The 23,988-nt window shown below is 45.3% G+C and overlaps 1 protein-coding gene across 5 annotated transcripts in view; it reads right to left on the bottom strand.

Annotated features, from left to right (window-relative positions):
• Positions 1–23,988, bottom strand: part of LOC109429189 (protein TANC2) — a 453,344-nt gene that overhangs the window by 126,725 nt on the left and 302,631 nt on the right. The window contains exon 2 of one of the 5 annotated variants that reach the window (XM_062856598.1): positions 4,034–4,086. The exons of the other annotated variants lie outside the window; for them this stretch is intronic. Coding sequence (XP_062712582.1) covers positions 4,034–4,040 — 7 coding nt within the window. The 5' untranslated portion in view covers positions 4,041–4,086. The remainder of the gene's footprint in view (positions 1–4,033; positions 4,087–23,988) is intronic. 5 annotated transcript variants of the gene reach the window in all.

The following is a 23,988-nucleotide window of genomic DNA, read 5'->3' as shown; positions in this document are numbered from 1 at the left end:
TGGCCTCATTGATGCACAGTACAAGGTATTTTCGTGCAGAGTACTGCACAATGGTGTATTGTCCGAACCCACCCGCATCCGCGTCGTTGTTGGAGTGAGGCAAGGATATACACTCACCGGTACTGTTCATCGTAATCGACGAGATCGTGGCAGGTGCGATTGATCGTGAACTAAATCGTGGATTGCTGTGCCAACCCGTTACCATGATGTTGCTCTCTTAGCTAAACGACGCTCTGATATGCAGTGTAAGCTGGAGCAATAACTTGAAGAACTACTGGAGCAATTCCCGGAGCAACTTCCGAAGAAATTCCTGCAGGAACTCCTCCGGCAACTAACGGAAGAACTCCTGGAACAATTTTTGCAAAATCTCCTGGAGCAATTATCAGAAGAGCAGCGCACGATGGAACTCCTGAAGATTCTTCTTGAAAAATTATTGAGGAAACTTTCGGAGTTTTTTTTTTGGAGAAAATTACAGAGAAATGTCCAAAAGATGTTATTACGGAATTTCCGAAACATCTCCTGGATGAATTTAGATGAATTTTCGAAGCACCTCTTGGAAGCATTGTCGGAGCAACTCCTGGAGGAATTCTCGCAGGAAATTCTAGAAGAATTATAAGTGGTGCAAGTATGTGAGTGCTTCGTGACGTATTTCTCGTCACTTGCGTGTGTCTAGATAATGTTCATCAGTTGTCAGTTACCCCGACATACGAGCACGATTAGCTAATCGGGGCGCAGTCGTGAACCAACCAGCGAATGTAGGCGGAGGAACTCCTGGAACAATGCCCAGAGCAAGTTTTGGAACAATTCCTGTAGGAACTTCTAGAGCAATTCACGGAGCAACTATAGTAGCAATTCTCAAAGGGAATTCTGGAACAACTCACGGAATAATATCCCGGAGTGACTCCTGTAGCAATTTTCAGAAAAACTTCTGAAGAAATTCCCGGTGGAGTTCCTGGAGGAATTTGAGGGAATTTTCGAAGCACCTCCTTAGAAAAATGCCGGAAGAACACCTGGAGGAACTCTTGCAGGAATTCTTAGAAGAATTGCTGAAGGAACTCCAGGAGAAAATCCCTGAAGGGCTCCCGAAGGAATACACAGAGAAACTCCTTGAGCAACTAATGGAGGAATTTCGGGAGGAACTCCTAAGGGTATTCCCGAAGGAACTGCTGGAAGAATTTGCGGAGGAACTCCTCAAGAAATATTCGTAGGAACTCCAGGTAGCATGGTCGGAGTAAATAGTGGAGGATTTCCTGAGGATCTCCTAGAGGAATTCACAGAGTAATTTCTGAATAATAAAACTCCTGGAAGGATTCTCGAAAGAATGCCCAGACGAGCTACTTGAGCAATTTTCGGAGGAACTCACCAAGGATTTTACGGAGGGACTATTGAAGAAATTGCCGAAGGAACTGCTGGAGAAATTCCCAGAGGAACTCCTGTAGCAACTTCCGGAGGAACTATTGGAGAAATCCCCGGAGTAACTTCTGGAGGAATTCTCGGAGGAACTTCTAGACAGATTGCTGGAGGAACTCTCGGAAGAATTCCCGAAAGAACTCCTGGAATATTTCCCGAAGAAATTCTTGGCGCAATTTCCGGAGGAACTCCTGGAACAATTACCAGAGAAACTCCAGAAGCAATTGCCTGAGGAAATCAAGAAGCAATTCCCGGAGCAATTCCTGGAACAACTCTCTGCGCGAACGACCTCCTGGAGTGACTCTCCGAAGAACTCCAGGAGTTTATTCCGTGTCGGGTATTTTCATCAGAACTCCAGGAGTTATTCTCGGATGAACTCCTGGAGCAATTTCCAGAGGAACTCCTGGAGTGATCCCCGGAGGAACTACTGGAGCAATTCCTGGAGGAACTGCTTGATCAATTCCCTGATGAACTCCTGGAACAATTCCCAGAGGAACTTCTGCAGCTCACGGAGGAACTTCTGGTGCAATTGCCGGACGTACTCTTTGAGGTATTCCCGGAGGAACTCCTGGAAAAATTATCCTCGGTATTTTCCAATTAACTTCTGGAGGAATTACCTAAGGAACTGCCGAAGGAATTCTAGACGGATCTATCCCGAAAAACTTCTGAGTTGTGAATTTAACTTTAACATGCGTAATTTGGAATTTAAAACAATCACCGGTGGAACTGAGCATAATATGGTCTATTTTTGGCGTTCCAAATATTTAGAACTGTTATAAATTTGAAACAAAAAAATGGACGACCGTTGAAACCGACCTTATTTTAGATTTGATTCGTTTAAACTAATAAAGTTAAAGTAAAGTGTTTTCATGATCTTTAGCTTGCTGTAGGTGTCTCTGGCTTGGAAAGAAAAAGGGTATGTAATATAAAATCATGAAATAGTTATTGTTAGACTGTTCCGTGGATATCAAATGTGCATTTTGTGCAAATAATCAATGAGTTATTGTACCCACTATGCAGTCATTCATCGTTCGGGAAACTGGCCCATCGCCGGTAACGTTGCTCTCACTTCATCAACGTGAAAAATCAACCAACTGCTTGACCATCAGAGCGAATAAAAATTTGCGCGGGCTAAATGCATAGGCAGTATATGACGACCACATACATTTGCACGCAAACAAATATCATAAGTACATTGCATTGGCAACATCGGGTAATACCACTTTGCATGATAGAAGGATTTAGGTCAGGCGGTACAGTTAATGGTGATAATTTATAGCGCATTTAGTTCACCACTGGACTATCGCACTAGTTTTCACGAGTGCGAAAACGCTAATAAAAGTGCGCGATTGCATCAAATCAACTCGGTGTCTTCAGAGCACTTGTTCACCATAGATTGAAGAATTAGTGCACCGAAGACATCAACCTGATTTGATGCAATCGCGCACTTTTATTTACGTTTTCGCACTATAGAAGTCGCAGTTCGCAGTCCAGTGGTGAACTAAATGCGGTATATTAACTTGATACTTTTGCTCGGTGCTAGTTGGTACGAAAAAAAGGAACCGTTGCCCAATGACGAGGAGAAACTCGTGATGCTGGTATCTATTTGATAACCTTTTCACGTATTCTCCAAGAAATGAACCCGTCAAATCTGCCGACACCGAGCATGACTGCATCCTCGCGGGAACGTCAAATAATAATATAATTTTGAACGTGACATAGAACTCGTTAGCGAAAAGGTTTTGCGCAACCGTGCAAGTACTTTAGGTACAGTCGTCAGCAGAGCATGCAATATGCCTGTCTAAACGTCACAGCATAAATTCAAAGTTTCCAACGGTTAGAGCTGGTCCTGCTTCGGTCAGAAATGCGCAGACTGGAGAGCTCATTCATTCAGCAAAACACAAGCAGATCGAATTTCCATCTCTATGGCGCACTCTGCTTGTCTAGGCTACTGGCGTCATGCACCGGTGCAATTCACCTAGTTTTCGTTTGTGACGGGTGCTGCACCTTTTTTAAATTTGTTTGAAAATGGTTGCAAATTTCAGGTAGGTATCTGCCAACAGTCAGTGGGAAACTACTATCATGGTAAACAGATCCGTCTGCAACTCGGCCAACCGAGAACGTGGTCGGTCAGGTGGTGCTGCACGGTCACTTGCGTGAATATCAAACTTGCACAACTTCTGAAGTTGGTATCAAATGTCTTGCATCTGGTCTAGTATATGTGGGATTTCATTCATAGGCTGATGTTCATGGAACAAGCAGGTCAATGTTGGCGACTAATCTTTGTTTAGATAAGATAAGCATTAGAGACCAGATATGATTTATTAGTACGCCTTGATCATCAATAGCTTACCTCCTAAAATCAGAAAACAGATTAGTTAGTATAATCCAGCCAACCGAAGTCGTCACGGTCAAAGGAGAATCGAAAGTACCCATCTATCTTCTCAAGAATTTCGAGAAACGTAGGCTCAACAAAAACGATAAAGTTATCTATAACAGCTCAATTCATTTGATAACAATCAGGTATATCTCATCACTGATGACCTCGTGGAAACCCGTTCAGCATTAAAGAAAACCTCCAAAGGTTTGCATTTATATTCGTAATGCTATAAACCAAAGGTACCTTTCATCGGTGGAGTCCTAGTTGCTTCATCAATCTTCGACGTTGTTGCTTACCTGCAAAGAAACACAAACAAAACGTACAATTAAAATCAGTCCTCCTGAGAACATTAACAATTATTTTTATTTCGCCTTCGCCTTCCCCAAAGGTGAGCGCACTGATCAATGCTATGTAGATAGCAGCAGCAGCAGCGCAGCCGTTACTGCGCTCGATACACTTACGACCGATTGAAGCCACAAGATAGCTTCAATCATAAGTTTGACAATCCACAAACAATCATGCATGCTTCAACCTTTTGGCGGTCCTTTTGGTGGGCCAGTCGGTCGCAGTGGTCAACAGCGGACTCGTCGCGTCGTCGTCATACCTAGCAAACCATCAGCGCTGCCGGATATTTGCCTTACAAATGAAATTCCGCAGTCGATGGTTTGGTCGTCTGTAAGTGCGCTATAAAGCGAGTGTGCTATGAATTCCTTGACAGTCGCTAGTAAAAATCATCGGCGGTGTCAGGGCTTTTAGGACGGGGTAAAATCTATATTGAATACAGTGAGTGCCCCCTAATAATACTGGAGGAATTGGAATCAGAAAGCTAACTTCGAGAGCAACTCACAGGCAGCCTACGAGTTCGACTTCTTTGTGTCCAACTTCTCCGTCTGTACAGTTTTGCCTGTTTCAATCGACATCATCAAGATCAAGATAACTATCTACGAAGAAGAAACCCCTACGATCTTCAATAGCCGAGACCGTAGTAGAGCAGTTGATCCACTTTTGTTAGAATAAGCACACTTCCTAAAATTAATTTTTGGGTATTGAAGTTCGTTCATAATCTGCAAGCATGACTGCCAAAAAAATTGCTACCATGACGCCACTGGTACAACTCCAGCAACGACTAACAATCATATTCCTCGCCCGTCTTTTAGAGAAAGAAGCTACAAACAAATGCCTCTCAAAAAGCGCGTCTACCAAACGTTTGCTTTAGAAATGGCCCATTCCATATGGGTCACCGACAACATACCATACGAGTCCATATCCTGACTCTTTACCGGATCCTCCTGGACACACTACTGGATCCTCAAACTCAGGTGACAAGTCCCACCAGTTTCGATCCCCCAACATGGACTTCCCGGGCTCCCCGGACGGCCTCGTCCAGAGGGTAAGCCCTATTTACATTCAAAGATCAACATTTCCAGGCGGCCTACACATTAAGGTCCTACAACCCTCGCTATTCAGTGAAACATTAATGGATTTCTCAAAAACCTAACAGATTTTTAAATTTTGTTCCATGACATCCAACCAACTGCCCTGGCCATCCAGGAAATACACAGCTACGCAGACGACAATGTACAACAACCTAGGTAAGCGATGCAGATGGTTTACTAATCTCCCCCCTCTATTTTGATTTGCGGGAAGACAAAGACGGCCAACGATGTCTCACTCGTCTCTCTTTCCATTGATAGTCACATCCTTTGATCCGTCGATCCAAGATCCAATACATCAATAAGCCCGGAATCTTTTTTCGACCCCTCTGGCTCCTTGACTACACCGACAGGGGTAAGTTCCAAATTAACATTGAACTCGTGTGTTGAACAAACCCCCACAGCATTAACCACGGACTAAACTGTCCTTATTACTGGATTGATGGTGATCCCGAAAACCAGTCCTAACTTGGAGTTGGAGGACCTTTTATTCTTTCTAGACCATGGGGGAATAATCTGCTCAGCAGACACCTGAACAGAAGGGTCAGGTAGTGTGGGATTAAGGACCGTCTTCTACTAAAAAAAAGTGAAAGCCAGAACTGCACTTTTCTCGACCCACTAAACAACATTCTCTTGGTCGCCAAACCCTTCGTCTCTCCGGAACTACCAAGAAGGCATTGCTTCAGAGAGGGGCTAGTGCACATCGCACCCTCAAGGTTAGTTTGTTAAGCCTGCAGCAACGAACATCGATGTCTTGCTCTGGGGAGTCCACCGAAGCAGCATGCTGGCGCGTAGCAAGCTTCCCGGGTGGTCCTCACCACTTCCGTTGTCTTCAGAAGACAGACAGGGTCGACACCATGCCTACTTCCAATTGCAGAGCAAGTATCAAGAACTGATACCACGTGCACAGCGATTTGACCTTCCCGTAAGTAAGGCCCTATCAGCCAGCACACAGAAGGACGTGCCGACATGGAAACTCCACCTGCCTCGATCTTGCCGAGGACCTCTTTCCAACAGCGGGCTCGGATCCAACCCACCAACGTCACGACAGCAATGCTAACAGGATGTTCTCCCCGTGGCCACTTAATCGCTGTAAGGGTCGATTTCGACCGCAGAGCACCGGTATGACCTACGTAGCCGACTCCGAACCTTGGACCACCTTTTGTATAGCGTCTGCACTAGTCATTCTCCGAGTCCACGCGCCACCTCAACTGTAGCTCCAAGAGGATGTGGGTAATATCCGTTGGAACGGCATTCCAGCCAAACTCATCCCTACACATTTTCTGAACAAGATTGTCCGGAGTTGAATCCTCCCCGCATGTAGCAAGCATGCGGTCACGCATTAGGCAAAAACGCGGGCACACGAATAAAACGTGTTCCGCCGTTTCCTCTAAACCATTGCACACTGGGCATTCGGGAGAATCCGCATGCCCGAAACGGTGTAGATACTGTCGGAAGCAACCATGGCCTGTAAGGACCTGTGTCAGGTGGAATGTAACTTCCCCATGGCGCCTATTGTTCGCTACCGACAAGTACGCTCCAATCGCAAATGTGCCCCACTTTCCCCTATCACGCAAGAGAAGATGAAAAACGTCAAACGCGGGAGCACCATCATCAGCAGCAAGTTGCTCACCCGCCGCCGGCACCACCATCATCGCCACTCATCGATGTAAACACGCGCTCGTGAGTGAACGCGCGCGTTGCCGCCACCGCCACCGTCGGGAACTCAGCATCATCATCATCATCGCCGTCATCGCGCGCGGAGAGAGCCGACCGCGTGTGTTGCAGTGACACCAGATTTCCGGATTGTTCTGGAGTTTTCGAATTCTTGTCGTGCAACATTTTTGAGCGCTATAAAAGCGAACATGGACCGACGTACTGCGAAACAGTATCATCTGACCCGGCTAACGGTCAAGTAGTGTAAAGTTTAAGTAAAAGGTGAAGTGTACTTATAAGCGTTGGCGTGGCTTAGACAACGCCAAGTGAAGTCAATAAAGTGTTAAGTGAAGTGAAAACCCGTGTTTTCTTTCTGCGGAAAGAAATTCCCCGTTTGAGGCACTGCGGAGCCCCAAACATTTTGGTCCGTCCGAACCGGATTCAGTGCCCGTGGAGTGGAACCGGCCTACAGTCCCCGGTTCCTTATCGAAGCGAGGAACCCCTGCCGGTCAGCGAGCCGACCGGAGCCAACGACACCTTGCCGCCGGCAAGGATACCAACCATCGAGGCCTTCTGCTGATTTGAGGAACAATCAGTGGAAGCAGGACCCTATCCCTGGAGACCGCCGGTCAACAAGGGATCGGTACAGTGATTAGTTCCCCTGGTCATCGAGGCGACCAGTCTGAGGAATCCCTGCCGGTCTGTGGACGATCGGCACCAACGGTGTCTTCTTTGCCGCCGGCAAAGACACCATCCCATCGGAGGATTTCTACCGATCGACGAGTCGGTCGGTATCAGCGAAGCTTTCTGCTGATCGAGGAGCGATCAGTGGAAACGAGACCCTTCCCCTGAAGGAATTTCTGCCGGTCAGCGAGGAGATCGGCACAAGTGCGACGTTCCCCTGGTCAGCAAGGAGATCAGCCGAGGATCCCCGTCGGTCAGAGGAGATCGGTGGCAACCTGCGAGGACACCGAAGAGGAGAGCTTCGACCAACCGTCGGTCGTAACCCCCACCCAAACGAAGTGCGTGTGACGAAGAGAAATGTCGCCTCTGAATCACACACCGAAGTCGGCGAGTAAGAAAAAGGGCAAGCAGGAGGAAGAGATGGATGACGTCAAGACCCTCACCTATCACCGTGGCCAAATCAAGAGGAAGGTCACAATGATTAACCAAACCCTGGAGGAAGCAGAGGACGATCCGACGAAGATTACGCCATCACTGCTGAAGGTCTTCGCGAAGAGGCTGGAGCTGCACTACCAGGAGTACGAAGCAGCTCACCGAGAAGTGCTGGATGCTACACCGCCGTCCAAATTCGAGGAGCAGGGTGAAATGCAGATGGCCCTCGACATGCTGCATATCGAAGCGACGGATCGACTCGAGCGGCTCTCCTCGAAGCTGACTGCCGGTGGTGCTCCTGCAATTGGAACTGGTAACGCCCAGGTCATCATTCAGCAACAACCGTTGCGAGCTCCGATTCCCAGCTTCGATGGGAAAGTGGAGAATTGGCCGAAGTTCCGAGCGATGTTTGAGGACATCGTCGTGCGCAGCAATGAATCCGACGCCATGAAGCTGCACCATCTGGACAAGGCCCTGATCAGCGAAGCGTCCGGATGGATTACTGCAAAGATGATCCAGGAGAATAACTTCCAGCAGACCTGGAAGCAGCTTCAAGACCAATTCGAAAATCCTCGTGTGATCGTGTTGACACCCATCTGGCGGGTCTCTTGGAGCTGAAACCGATTGCGAAGAGGAACCACAAGGACCTGCTGGAGCTGGTCAAGGCGGTCAACCGGCACATCGGAGGACTAGAGTACCAAGGCGTAAAGGTCGACGCGATGTCTGGTCTCTTGCTGACAAAGATCGTCACGGCCCGACTGGATGACCAGACAATTCAGCTGTGGGAGAGGACCCAGGAGCACGGTAAGCTGCCTGACTTCGACAAGACCATGCAATTCCTGCAGAACGAGTGTCAGGTGTTGGAGCGATTTCAGAACCGTCAACACCAAGCATCTACAACGAAGGAAGGAAGCTTCAGGCCATCCAACACGAAGTCTACAAGCCAGAAAGTGCACGCTGCAACCCCGACGAGCAAGCCTCAGCGTTGTCTACTGTGCGACGAGGATCATCGCCACTTCGAGTGCCCTATGTTCAACAAGTGGACAACAACGCAACGTACAGAGAAGGTAAAGGAGTTGAATCTGTGCTTCAACTGCCTAAGTCCAGGACATCGACCCGCCAAGTGCCCATCCAGGAAGACTTGTGCAGAGTGCCAGCGAAGGCACCACACGCTTCTGCATGAGATCCCGAGGTCATCACCGGAGAAGCTCGCTCAACCGGTACAGCAGGCAAGCACAGCTCCAGTGAACCAACCAGCGTCGCCATCGCAGTTACCTTCTCGATCATCGTCAAACACGGCTGTTCCGAACAACCAACCGTTGGAACAGAAGACGGTGATGCTCATGACAGCTCTGGTGAATTTGCGAGACCTCTGCAACAAGAAGGTACCCTGTCGTGTGCTTCTGGATTCTGGATCGCAGATGAGCTTCATCTCACGGAGTATGGCAGATCGTCTGGCGGTACACCGGGCTCCAACGCTTGTACAAATTACGGGAGTAGGTGCATCCAGGACTTGCGCTCATGAGAAGTTGTCAGTGGCAGTCGAATCCAGGTACACTGACTTCTCAACGATGGTCGAATGCTTGGTGATTCCCAAGGTGACAGGGGCCATCCCCACAACCCAACTGGATATCTCGAAGTGGCCGATTCCGACATCCGTGTTTCTGGCTGATCCCGAGTTCAATACGCCTGGCCAAATCGATATGCTGCTTGGCGTATCCCATTTCCTCCGACTGCTCAAATTGGGAAGAATCCAGCTGCGAGACGACTTGCCCGATCTCCAGGAGACGCAGTTTGGATGGGTGGTCGCTGGTGACGTCGAGGAAGAGCAGAACGATCAGCAGTGCTACGTATCCACAGCCAGCACACTCTCCGAGACCATGAAAACGTTTTGGGAAGTCGAAGAAGTCAACGATGCTGATCAACCTACGGACCAGGAGGAATGCGAAAAGAAGTTTCAGGATACCCACTATCGAGACGTGGACGGCAGATATGTTGTGTCGCTGCCTTTCCGAGAATATCCTCCCCAGCTGAAGGACAACCGAGAATTAGCCCTGCGTCGCTTCTTTTCCCTCGAAAGGCGGATGAAGAAGGATCCTGCTCTCAAACTGCAGTACAGCAAGTTCATCGACGACTACGAAGCCCTGGGACACTGCCAAGAGATCATCGAGGATTGCGATGCACCGAGTCAACCCCGGTACTACATGCCCCATCATGCGGTACTTCGTCCATCGAGCTCCAGTACAAAGCTTCGTGTGGTGTTCGATGCATCAGCCAAGGCTTCGCCATCTGACGTTGCCCTCAATCAAGCTCTTCTGGTGGGAGCAACAGTGCAGAACGACATCTTCGTCATCCTCGTTCGCTTCCGGAAGCACTTCGTTGTGTTCACGGCTGATATTTCGAAGATGTATCGACAGATCAAGGCAGTTCCAGCCCATTCCTGCTTTCAAAGGATTTTCTGGCGAGATGATCCTGCGCAACCTCTTCGGATACTGGAGTTGACAACGGTGACGTATGGAACAGCGTGTGCTCCATTCCTCGCGACAAGGTGTTTGTTGCAGCTGAGTATCGACGAGGCCAACTCCTTCCCCATCGCTGCGAACATCATCCGAGAAGATTGCTACGTCGACGACATCTTATCTGGAGCTGATACCGTAGCTGAAGCCATCGAATGCCAGACCCAGCTTATTGGAATGCTGAAATCCGCTGGGTTCCCTGTCCATAAGTGGAGCTCCAACTCTCCGAAGCTACTTGAATGCATCCCTGAATCAGATCGTGAGGAGTTGGTGAATCTGACAGACGGCTGCGAAGGAGTCATGAAAACTCTAGGTTTGACCTGGAGTCCGCAGCGGGATGAGTTTGCATTCGTCGCTAACCATCTTGCTAACGAATCCAAACCACCGACCAAGCGATCTGTCCTTTCCGAAATCAGCAAGCTGTTTGATCCGATTGGTCTCCTGTCCCCGGTAATCATTATCGCCAAACTTATCATGCAGAGGATTTGGCTAGCAGGAGTTCCGTGGGATGCGAAACTGGAGGGCGACTTGTTACAAGAATGGTTGCAATTTCGAACTTCTCTTCAGCAAGTAAGTAGCATCAGAATTCCTCGGTGTGTCGTAACACCGAACTACATCGCTGTTGAGGTGCATGGCTTCTCGGATGCATCGAAACTGGCATATGGAGCAGCGGTGTATCTGCGCAGCATTTTCCCTGACGGATCCGCAAGTCTAAGCTTGCTGTGCAGCAAATCGAAGGTGGCTCCTACAAAGCAAGTCACCATTCCCCGTATGGAGCTGCTGGGAGCGTTTCTCCTGGCTCGACTGGTTTCCAAGGTCCTCGGATCGCTCGACTTGAAGGTGGACAATACCATTCTCTGGACGGACAGCCAGATAGTCCTCGCTTGGCTGAAGAAACCACTGACATCCCTTCAAGTGTTCGTTCGGAATCGTATCGGGAAAATACAGGAGCTCGCCGGCCCGCTGAGTGCGCAATGGAAGTACATCTCAACGAAAGAAAATCCGGCAGACATCGTGTCACGAGGACAACTACCAGAAGCATTGCGTACCAACGATCTGTGGTGGACGGGACCCAAGTTTCTGCAGAGTGTAGAGTACGACGCGGAGATCCCAGCAGATCTACCTGACGATGTCATCCCGGAGATTAGAGCAACACCGATCATCGCAGCATCGGCCATTAACCAAGATGAGCTGCCTGTGTTTTCGAAGTACAGCTCATTTCGGAAACTACAGCGTGTGACTGCTCTAGTTCAGCGATTTATTCGGGACTGCCGAATAAAGAACGCCTCACAGCGCGTTACCAGTCATCGTCCAACGATTCCAGAGTTACGAGAGTCTCTGGAACTCATCGTGAAGGTTATCCAGCATGAGACGCTAGCGGATGAAATTCATCGCATGGAAGCCAACGAGCCGTGCAAGCGGATCTACGCGCTGCATCCCATCTACTGCAACGGAGTTCTGCGAGTCGGAGGGAGACTTCAGCATTCGAACCTTCCTTTTGCCAGCAAGCATCAGTTCGTGTTACCAAAGCATCCGATCACCGACCTCATCATCAAGGCCTACCACGAGGAGCTAATGCACATCTGTCCCTCTGGTCTACTGGCGGCCCTTCGTCTGAAGTTTTGGCTGCTAGACGGACGATCATCCGTACGGAAGATTACGAGATCCTGCGTCCACTGTTTTCGTTCCAAACCCAAGGGGTCCAGCCAACTAATGGGAAGCTTGCCGTCCTGCCGAGTGACCCAAGCACATCCATTCGAAAGGACTGGCGTAGACTACGCAGGCCCGGTACTGGTCAAGGAGGGCCGGTACAACCCACGACTTGTGAAGGCCTACATTGCCGTATTTGTTTGCATGGCAACAAAGGCAGTTCATCTGGAGTTGGTCTCCGACATGACCAGCGAGGCCTTCTTAGCAGCATTCCACCGGTTTACCAGTCGGCGTGGCTTGAGCAAGGAAGTATATTCCGATAATGGAAGTAACTTCAAGGGTGCCAAATCGGAGATGCACGAGCTGTATCAACTCTTCCGAAACCGCGACGCTGTTAACCACATCGAGGAGTATTGTCAACCGAAGGAAATCGCCTGGCATTTCATCCCTCCCGAAGCACCGAATTTCGGCGGCCTTTGGGAGGCTGCGGTGAAAAGTGCCAAGTACCATCTGAAGCGAACTTTGAGAGATGCCAAGCTGACTTTTGAGGAATACGCTACGGTATTAACGCAGGTGGAGGCGATCCTCAATTCTCGACCTCTTTTCTCCATCTCTGCCGACCCGTCTGATCCAGAAGTGATAACGCCTGGTCACTTTCTCGTTGGACGTCCTCTCATCGCCACCCCAGAACCTACCTACGACGATGTGCTATTGAATCGATTGTCCCGATGGCAATATCTGCAGCATCTTCGAGAGCAATTTTGGAGACAGTGGAGGAAGGATTATCTACTGAGTCTGCAACCTCGAACGAAGAACCAACGAACGAGTCCGAATATTCGTCCTGGAATGATCGTTTTGGTTGAGGAGAAAGATCTGCCATCTCAAAGCTGGAGACTTGGTAGAATAACCAACGTGTACCCTGGATCGGACAATCTTGTGCGAGCTGTCGACGTGAGGATTGGCGGAACAACATACCGACGAGCGATTTCCAAACTCTCCATTCTGCCGATCGAAGACAACTGCAATCCACATTGCAGTGCTTCAGATGACTTCCAGCCCGGGGGTGCATGTTCGCTACCGACAAGTACGCTCCGGTCGCAAATGTGCCCCACTTTCCCCTATCACGCAAGAGAAGATGAAAAACGTCAAACGCGGGAGCACCATCATCAGCAGCAAGTTGCTCACCCGCCGCCGGCACCACCATCATCGCCACTCATCGATGTAAACACGCGCTCGTGAGTGAACGCGCGCGTTGCCGCCACCGCCACCGTCGGGAACTCAGCGTCATCATCATCATCGCCGTCATCGCGCGCGGAGAGAGCCGACCGCGTGTGTTGCAGTGACACCAGATTTCCGGATTGTTCTGGAGTTTTCGAATTCTTGTCGTGCAACATTTTTGAGCGCTATAAAAGCGAACATGGACCGACGTACTGCGAAACAGTATCATTTGACCCGGCTAACGGTCAAGTAGTGTAAAGTTTAAGTAAAAGGTGAAGTGTACTTATAAGCGTTGGCGTGGCTTAGACAACGCCAAGTGAAGTCAATAAAGTGTTAAGTGAAGTGAAAACCCGTGTTTTCTTTCTGCGGAAAGAAATTCCCCGTTTGAGGCACTGCGGAGCCCCAAACACCTATTAATCCAACTATCTACCCTCGGTATCAACCTATGGGTCCACCTTCCTTTGGTGGAACTGTCCCACACGCGCTGCCATTTGACCATAGAGGCCATGCTGGCAGTCCTGCGTATGCCTCTTGTGCCGCGCATTTCGAAGCACTCCATGTTCCATTGATAAGAATGCTGATAGGCACCATACCAGTAATGACGCAGAGAGCGTCGTGTGACACGGTACGGTACGCGCTCGCAACCCTCAGGCACATAACTCTTAAATACTTCCCAGCTTCCATCGGTAGCATTCAGTACTTAGCGCGGTGTCCCACGCCGGGCCGCCATACCTAAGTATGGACGTATCAACACTAGCAAGAAGCTTGCGCTTACTGGCGTACACCGCAGAGCTATTGGACATCATCCGGGACAGTGCCGCAATAGCTGTGGAGGCTCTTTTACAGGCATAATCGACGTGGCTACCGAAGATAAGCTTATCGTCGATCATCACGCCCAAGTGTTTGACGGAGCGTTTTGATAGGTTAGTGCACTCACCTACATTGATCTCCGTCTGCAGCTCCGACTTCCGGTTGTTAACAACCGTCACCTCAGTCTTGTGGTGGGAAAGCTCCAGTTTCCTGGACTGCATCCACGCCTCCACAACCTTGATCGAGTGGTTGGTAGTCAACTTCACCTCCTCGATCGTTTCACCAGCGTAATGTCGTCGGCAAATCCGACAATCTCCACTCCCACTGGGTACTTTAAACTCAACATCTCGTCGTACATGACATTCAATAACACCGGACCAGGATGGAACCTTGCAGGACTCCTGAGGTTATGTGAAAGCACTTCCGACCCACCTCAGTGCATTTTCTGCACAGCAGACCTGAACATCTCGGGAGCCTCTGCAATAGCTACTTTTAAGGCCAGGTTCGGAGCTCCGTCCGGACCTGGGGCCTTACCTACGCTAAGGGACTTAGCTATCCCCGCAAGTTCCACATCGGTGACCCTCTCATCATCGCCAGCCCCAGTCCCCGGCTGTCCTACGAAAGGAGGCCAAGGACTAGGATCATGACGCGGAAAAAGTTCTCCAATGATCCCCTCCAACATCTCTGGAGATTGCTCTGTAGGAGCCATCACACCTCTCGTCTTGGCCATAACGATCCTGTAGGCATCACCCCACGGGTTCGCATTGTCACTCTGACATTGTCACTCGAAGCAGGCCTCTTTGCTTACCCTTATCTCGGTCTCCAGGCTTTTACAGCGGCGAACACCACCCGCCGTTCGTTCCGTAGGCAGGCGCGGCGCAGGTCCGCAATCGCGTCGGTCCACCAGTAAGCTGGTGGCCTCCTATTTCTAGGGTGGACTCGCATAGGGCAGCTCGTCGCCGTGTAAATCAAGTAGGTTTCACTCACGGCGGAGCGCCTCCCTAAACACCACTTCGTTGAAGTATGATGTGTTCCACCTGTGAGGGCTTGGCCTTGGCCTAAACGCCTCTTCCTTACCGCTGCATGCTGTTGTGGCAGTCGATACTATAGAAAACCGCCAGGTGATCGCTGTGAGTGTAGCTATGGCCTACTCTCCAGTTCGAACTCCTTGTTAGGCCAGGACTACAAAAATAACGTCAATAATCGACTCCGCACCGTTTGAATGAATTTTCTCATAATAAAGAATTAATAAAAATAATGATCTGTTCAACAGAGTGATGCCATTTGAAGAGTCCTTCGACGAATGCCAGGCTAGTTTTTAACGACGGATGTTCACACTACGGATAACTCTAAAAACATCATGAGTGCAATTTGCAGACTCATCATCTGTTTTTTGGTTTATAGCAGCGTAAGATTCAGTAAAAACAGGTTAAAGATAGATGTTTCTTCGTCATATACGAGAATTTCCGTCATATTAGATGGAAAATAGCCTATAATTCCAACATACATTTACCAATTACTCTTTAGATGGAAGCAAAAAGAAATAGACTATCAATAACACAGCGCAACATTTTTTTGTCTTAAGAGCAAACTTATGTGTCTCCGAAGGATTTTGGGTCGCTGAATCCGAATCCGGGCTCAGATTTGCTCCAACACGTCACAATTTTGAGCTATACCTCAATTTATAGGGCAAAATATGCGATTTTGAGCTTTTTTGAATGCAAGCCATTAAGCATGGAAATATTTTTTAAGGCAATCAAAAGGTTAGTTGGTCAATTAACATCTAAATTAACGACTCATGCAAAATATTTCGGTTTACCTAATCAAATTTGATAGATTCAAGCATTTTATGTTAGTATGAAAACTTGCATGCAACTTTTGGAGGGTGACTTGTATGGGAAATATCGTACCTAGCATAAATCGCTTAAAACTATCAAATTCGATTTGGTAAAACGAAATATTTTGCATCAGTCGTTAATTTAGATGTTAATTTACCAATTTATGCTTTGATTGCTTAAAAAAAGTATTTGCATGCTTAATGACTTGCAGTCAAAAAAGCCCAAAATCGCATATTTTGCCCTATAAATTGAGGTATAGCTCAAAATTGTGACGTGTTGGAGCAAATCTGAGCCCGGATTCGGATTCAGCGGCCCAAAATCTGTCAGAGACACATTAGTTTGCTCTTGAGACAGACCAAAAGTTAATTTTTGTTGCGCTGTGTAACCTGCCCCTACAGCAGTGGAAATCGAATAATTATGCAAAATTTCACGTTCCAAGTGTACACCACTTACGACTTCACAATTTTTCTCGTTTCGCGTATGACGAAGGCAACCACACCAAAGTAGCAGCTAGCCGAATTGTTCTTCATCACTGAACAATTTACACTTCGCCAGATTCACTTATTGAACTGACCTACAATTCACAGTCCCCAAAAGCTCTACGGCACCTCACAGTTGGTTTTCACTGTTGCAGAATGCAGCAAAAGCTGCTCTTTCTTCGTGGCACTTCATGGCGTTTTATGATCTGGTGGGCAAAAATATAACACTAAATATTTAGATCGTTATTGCAAATGTTGCTTATCTCAATTAAACAATTTTTTGCTCATTCTAGTACTTTGAACACAAGATATGATTTAATTGCAAAACTTTGACCGACTTTTAGAAAACATCAACTTCCGTCTAATTATAATTGTTGATCATCCTAGTCACAGTCAGCAAGTGTGATGAGAATTAAATTCATGTTGTGCCCGGAATAGACGTGGACTAGATGGAAATACAATTCGAGGGACGATTATTCAATGTTATTATTTTAAGAAAATGGAAGTTGTTTTACAATGTGGTTTTACATGATTTGAAAGCTAATTTGTGAATTAGTCATCGAAACCAAACTGACCATGAGGCATTGGGCGAGGTGCAAGAATAAAAACTCGATCATTATTGGTCGGTGCTTAGTTTGACGGGAATTAGATAAAAACCCTATTCTTCGGCAGATAATGTAAGAACATGATTTTCAGGCGAAATTAATTAGGCTCAGTCATGCGTGCTGTACTGGATGCATCAAATTCAACTATTCGCATTGCAAACGAAGTGTAGTTTGATGCTATGGCCTGTAAGTGTGTTACTAAACCGAGTTCAAAATAATTGTTCTCAATACCAAGCAAACCCCATTGATCTCCTCCAGCAACCACCTATGTCGAACGTGCTGGGTTCACCACCGTCTCCGGAGCACATTGTAATCCTACCCGAACGCCACCCGAACGTACCCGTAGAATGGAATGTTTATTTTCCTTCCGATTATATCAAATATAATTGTTCGAAATAAAAATCTAGAGGACACAGGTCGCTCCTACAAAAAAAAATCCCTCAAGTGTGAGACCGGCGAGACCTTGCACTCAGAGCTTAGCTTTTGGGACTCAACGCCGTTCGGACGGTTGTTGATTGGGCTCGGTTCGATGTTTATCGTAGCCACCGCAGCAGAAGAAGTGAAAGTAAATAAAATGTAGCCTGCGCGATCGGGCCTGTCGATCTGTCGTCGTCGTTGGCTGTTGTGTGATTGGAGCTGGTGGAAAATGTTTATTTGATTATTGATTGAAATTAACGAAGTCTCCGATTTCGATTTGGCTTCGGTTGATAAAAACCAAATGCTCGATCGGGCAGCGATTGATTGCTGGGAGCAATAATTATTTATCCAGTGCAAGTATTGACCGTTTGGTTCAAATATGTTGCCATGCGGAAGTAAATAAGGCTGACGAGAGATTACGGGGCGGTTGGTTGATTTTTTTTCTGGGACCATTTGGGCAGGAACACCTATTTTGGGCACTTGCTGCTATATCTCAGTCAATTTTGAACCGATTGACTTGAATTTTAAGCCACGATACGCACAGGATCTACACAAGTTCAAAAATTCAAGTCAATCGGTTTGAAATTGACTGAGTTATAGCAGCAAGTGCCCAAAATAGGTGCTCCTGCCCAAATGATCCCAAACCCTATTTCAAATGAATTGACCTTTGAAATTAAGGTAGATACAAAAAAAATCGTTCCAATCTTGAAACACAAACATAAATTGACGAGTTTATACACATTTCCTTAAATTCTACTAATTCATGACAAAACTACAAGATTGAGTAAACAATTATTACATAACTAGAAAAATGTGAGATATAAACAATAAACATATTATATTATAATATAACAACACCAAATCATATCAACAATTCCACATGCCTTCAGATTTTTCAAGATGTAATGTATCAAAGAAAATGGAAGTTTGAAAGCTGCCTGGAACAAAACGTTTAGAAAGAAGAGAGTATGACTTCGACTCAGTTAACAGCACGACTATTCGTTATGACATGTAATTGGTTTGAATGACACTCGTCCCAGAGCTGGCAACCTGAAGGAACTTTCTATTTTATGCACTTCGTCATAACTGCTGCTAACGTAACATGCCATTCCAATTTACTATGCACAGGAACTGCCCACGCTGCAAGCTGATGCAAATTTTCGTTTCTCGCCTGCAGACCAATGATTGTAGCTTTAGCACTTGTGGTGCAGAACCATGATGAATATCTTGGGTAAGAGTTTTACGGGCGAGTAAGCATCCCTCGTTCCACCGTCCCGTATGCCCTTCGGTGCGATGACGACATACCGCGACCCATACACTAGCTGGTTCCGTTCCCGGTCTTAAATGCACTTTAAAATAATCAGCAACAAGTTGTCGTCGTGCCTCTGCATTAGATCACGGTGCGATAGTGCAGATGATGATAGCGGGCTGCTGTAAAACATCGCCAAATGCGACTCAATTGATGTACAGTCTGGTCTGGTCGGCTGATGTGGAGACATTGACCATATAACCGGATCGGATCGGACCGACCGGTGGTGGTGTTACAACGCGTAAGACTACGTCTAATAAATCTCGGTTATTGCATTATTGGCATCTTACGCGACGGCAAGTTATACCAGAGGTTACTAACCGCCGGAAACAGCTGTTAAGAACACAATGATTTTGTTTGTCCGCATTCTTCAGATCAATATTAACCATAAAAGGGATACCTTCATGGCCTCAGTTTCGTCACCTCGTTGAGTGTGTTCCATCAAAGACGAGCTCTGAAAGGCGCCTGGGGTCCAATGGACCCCAGGTATCCCTTTTAGGGTTAAGGACGTCCTGTACATATAGAGGTAGTCCAATTCAAAAATGACTGTCACAATGGCCACCTCACAAATGCCAAATGTACGGATCGTCATCTTCGAATGTTTTGTGGGTGGTGAGACCAGTGCTCGCGAGTTAAAAGGACGTTTGAACGCGATGCCATTTCGTCTCAAAGGAGAAGATTCAAAATTAGTTACATAAACATCGCCTACGTCCTACATCGTTCAAGTAGAGTATCGCCATTTTGTAATTGTACCAAAACCAATCAGACGGGTTTCAAGGTCTAATAATTACTGTTTTTTTTGTTTTTTTTTTCGTATGCATAAGGTCCTGGATTCAATCCCAGACCCGTCTTTTTCCTGCTACCTTGTGTCTTTTCATCCACTTTCTGTTTATTCTCAAGACATACTGAAGAAATCCATGGGGTAGTTGAGGAAGAAATTACTGGGGAATGCCCGACGCAATTTCGGAAGGAGTCTCGGAATAAATAAAACATCGATTAATCCTATGAGTAATCTCGGTTGGATTCCTGCAAGGAATCCTTGGAAGAATCTTGAGATAAATTCTTTAAAGGACCCCAAGAGAGAATTCTTGAAGGAATTCTGCAACAAAAAATCCACCAGCCAAACTGAAATATCGACCAGGAAGTATTTCTGATATTCCTCAGGTAATTCTTGCTGGGAAACTTTCAGGAATCCTTGGAGGACTCTTGATAGCAATTACTGGAGAAATTTCAGCTTGGCAAAACCCAGCAAGAGTAAAGAGCAAGAGAAACATCTGAATCAATCCCAACAAGAACTTTGAGAGATTTCCCTTCAAATATTTGTGGTTTCTGTAGATATTCTTACTGGGAGTACTGAAGGCCTTCAAGGATACCTCTAGGATATCCTCAAATAAATCCTTCTGTGAAAACCCTCCAGGAATTCCTTCTGTGATTCGTCTAGGGATTTCCCCAAGAATTTTTTTTATGAATTTCTCCAGGGGTTTTCCGAACATTTCTGAAATAATTCCTCTAATGATTTCCCCAGAAATTTCTCCTGTAGTTCTTTCAGATGTTTTTTCAAGGATTCCTCTAATAATTCCTCTTGAAATTTTTCCACAAATTTCTGCAAGGATTCATTCAAGAATTCTTCTGGTATCACCACTAGAAATTCTTGCTGGGACCCCTATAGTAATTTCTGCTTTAATTTATACATGGATTTCTCAGAAAATTTAGTATTCCTAACGGAAATCCTTTTGTGATTATTTTAGGAACTACTGCCAGGATTACTCCACGACTGCTGTTTGGAATCTTCTAGACATTTCTGGTAAGAATCCTTCAGGATTTTTTTCCAGTGTAATACATGCATTGAATCGTCCAAAAATTCCTGGAGGATTCTCAAGAGCAATAATTGAAGATATTCTTGTTAAAAATGCTTGGGAAATTCCAGCAGTAATGACTGGGAGGATTTTAATAGGCTTTTCTTGAAAAATCCCAAAAGGGAATCGTGGAAGAATGTTTGGAAGAATTTTAGAAGAAACTTCATCAGGCATGCCTTAAAGCATTACGATAGGAATTGCTGCAGAAATCTTTAGAGAAATCCTCGTGGAGTTCCTCCTGATGGGATTCTGATAGAAATTTCCGCTGTGATTCCTCCATGAATTTCACATCGATTCCTCCAGAAATTGCTCCGGAATTGCTTAAGAATTTCTTCAAAGATTCCTTTAAGAATACCTCGAGAAACTCTTGCCAGGATTTGTTCAAACATTCTAGCTGGGATTTCTCAAGCATTTCCGGATCGTATTTGTGCAGTTATTGCACATATGAGTCCTCCGGGAATCCTGGATGATTTCCAACAGGGATTACATGACGAATCCTAGCAAGACTTCTTGAAGGAGTCACACTATGAAATCCATGAGGATTGCTAGCAGCATTCCAGGAGCAATTTCAACAGAAATTCCCAAAGAAATTTGTATATAATCAAGAATAATTGGAAGAATTCCAGCAAGAATTCCTAGTGGTAATCTCAGAGGAATTCTTAGATAAACTCCTCGAGGAATTTCTGGTGGAGTTCTTGGGAAAATCTCTGGAGAACGAAATGAGAAATCTCAGGCATTTTTGAGGCAATTTCAAGAGGAATTTGTGGAGGAAACTTTTGAAAATCCCTGTAGAAATCACTGCAGGAACTCTGAAGGAAATCCAGTGGGCATTACTAGAAGAAACTTGAGGAATTCCCGAAGGAACTCTTTGAGAATTTCAGAGAGAAATTTCAAATTAAACTATTAGAGGAAGCTATGAAGATTTTTTTGGAATTGATCCACAAATTCCTAATGAGATATCTCTAGCAACTGTTGCTGAGATTGCTTTAAAGTTTTCTACAAGAATTACTATAAAACAATTTTTCTGTGATTTCTCCAAGGGTTCCTCCAGAGATTTGAACATGAAAGTCAAGAAATTTCATATTAACTTTGCATACAAACTTTAGAGGCACAAATCTTACGAACGAAGCATCGAATCATGTTGTATTTGTCTATCCAAGTTTTGCTCGCTTACAAAAAGATTATCCAAATCATGAGCATTTGTTTACAAATATTCAAGATTAGTTCTGTTGAAAACGCGAGTAGGTGTTCAAGGCGGTCATTATGGCAGCCATATTGGTGTTCTCTGTGTTGCTCCTGAGACCAGTTTGCTTGAGGACATGTATGAGCGAATTTAAGGATGACTGTCACAATGCCTGTCCCGCAAAAATCGAAAGCACGCTCACGAGTCAAAATTCATCAGGAAGTGCTCCCGTTTCACCTTGAATGGAGTTTAAATTTCAGGATATTCATCTCACGTTGATTTGATACTGTACTAGGGTAATTGATCCGATCATGGAGGATTTAAGCACTGGGTTCATGATTAAACCACATCGCCCCAAGCAAACTTTTTACATGGATTGAATTGAAAATAATAAAATCCATCCTTAACCTACGGGAAAATAACAAAATATTGCCACTTTGATGTTGTTATGAGCATTTTATTCGTTTTTATCTGAAAGAACATTGTGTTCTTAATGTTGCGGTATTTGTTCCTAATGTTGCGGTATTGGTTCCTAATGTTGCGGTATCCCATTGAAATCATATGGGATACCGCAATATTAGGAACACTACCACAACAATAGGAACACAGCAGCAAACGCATTAGGGAAAATATTTTTTAAAAATAGGTTTTTGGGCAAATCCTAAGCAAACAAATGGTGCAATCTCATAATTTAAGCACCATACATCTATTAAAAATACCTTTTGGTAACATTTCAGTCGAAAAAGTGCTCAATTGCCATTACCGCAACATTAGGTACTATCACAACGATGGGAACAATTACCCTAAACAAGATTACAACCAAAATAAAAATTAACAAGCTTTTATAGTTTTGTTGATCTAAATACAACTATGATAATAATTGAAAAGATAATGTCAGTTAGTAGGCGAAAAATCTTCAAAGGAAGTGTTAAGTTCGATGAGTCGATTAGTCTACAGATGTTTTGAACATTTATGTAGAGACGAACCAGCCAAGGGCTATAAGTCTCTTAAATAATGACAAATCAATCAATCAACATTTATATATCGTAGCTATACATTACAATAACTTTTTTGGCCCAACTCTTAGCAGCAATTCTGATATCCTGGTAAGTACCTGTAAAAAGAAAAGAAAACGGAACTGTAAAATATTGATACCTATTGAATTGATATGAATAATTAATGTAGAAATGTTGAAAACTTATCATTTTATCAATAGACTTGTTTAACTACCCAAGTAACAATTTCATTGCTGATTGGTTTTCTTTGATTTTTATTAGGGTTTTATTACAGCAATAATTAAAACTCACAGTTTTATGACTGCTTTTATGAAAACCATTGATAAAATGTTTTATAGTATACTTGAAGATATCCATAAAGACAGATTTTAAGAGTAAACAAAACTTTCCGATATGTAAACCTTCTGGCAATTATTATTACCACAATAAAACTGTTAAAACTCTCAACAGATGGCGATCCGTTCGATTAGTAACGACATCTGTTGATGGAAAAGCAGAACTACGACACTGCTAGGTTTATTGCGGTCATCATAAAAGTAAACTTGCTTTCGTTTTATTTTTGCTGATTATGGTTGTCGCCATATTGAAGAATTAGCTTACGTGAATGTAAAATAGTTCATTTTGCCCAAATTAGCAATGAATTGATAGTTTGCCACCATTTCCATAACATGCTCACATAAAAAAACTCTCTCTGCTGAGTTTTCTTGTGATTCGACATAGTTTTACTAAATCCACAAATTGATTTATTTCATTCCAAGATGATAATATTCACTATTTTCGAAGCGCATTAATTTTATGATTCTGCAACCCCAATATTCACGGTAAATTCGAATGCGCATAAGCCTACCAGCACAATAACTACTAAAATATTGCTTTGAAATAATCGCTTTCTACTTACGAATGATGTATCCCCCTGAACTTTACGTGCCATCGAAGAAGCTTCTCTGCATCTTGAGCTGTCATAGTTTTTGTTGAAAAAAAAAACAACAACAATCGAGAATTTTTCAACTAGCTTTTAAAACGGGTGTATTGCTACTCTTAATGTGGTTTGCAAAACCACTCCGAGAGTGGTCCACTTAGCCGGAAGATGCTCTTA

Source organism: Aedes albopictus, chromosome 3, assembly GCF_035046485.1.
Source record: "Aedes albopictus strain Foshan chromosome 3, AalbF5, whole genome shotgun sequence".
Taxonomy (NCBI): Eukaryota; Metazoa; Arthropoda; class Insecta; order Diptera; family Culicidae; genus Aedes; species Aedes albopictus.
This window is presented reverse-complemented; position numbering and strand designations above follow the sequence as displayed.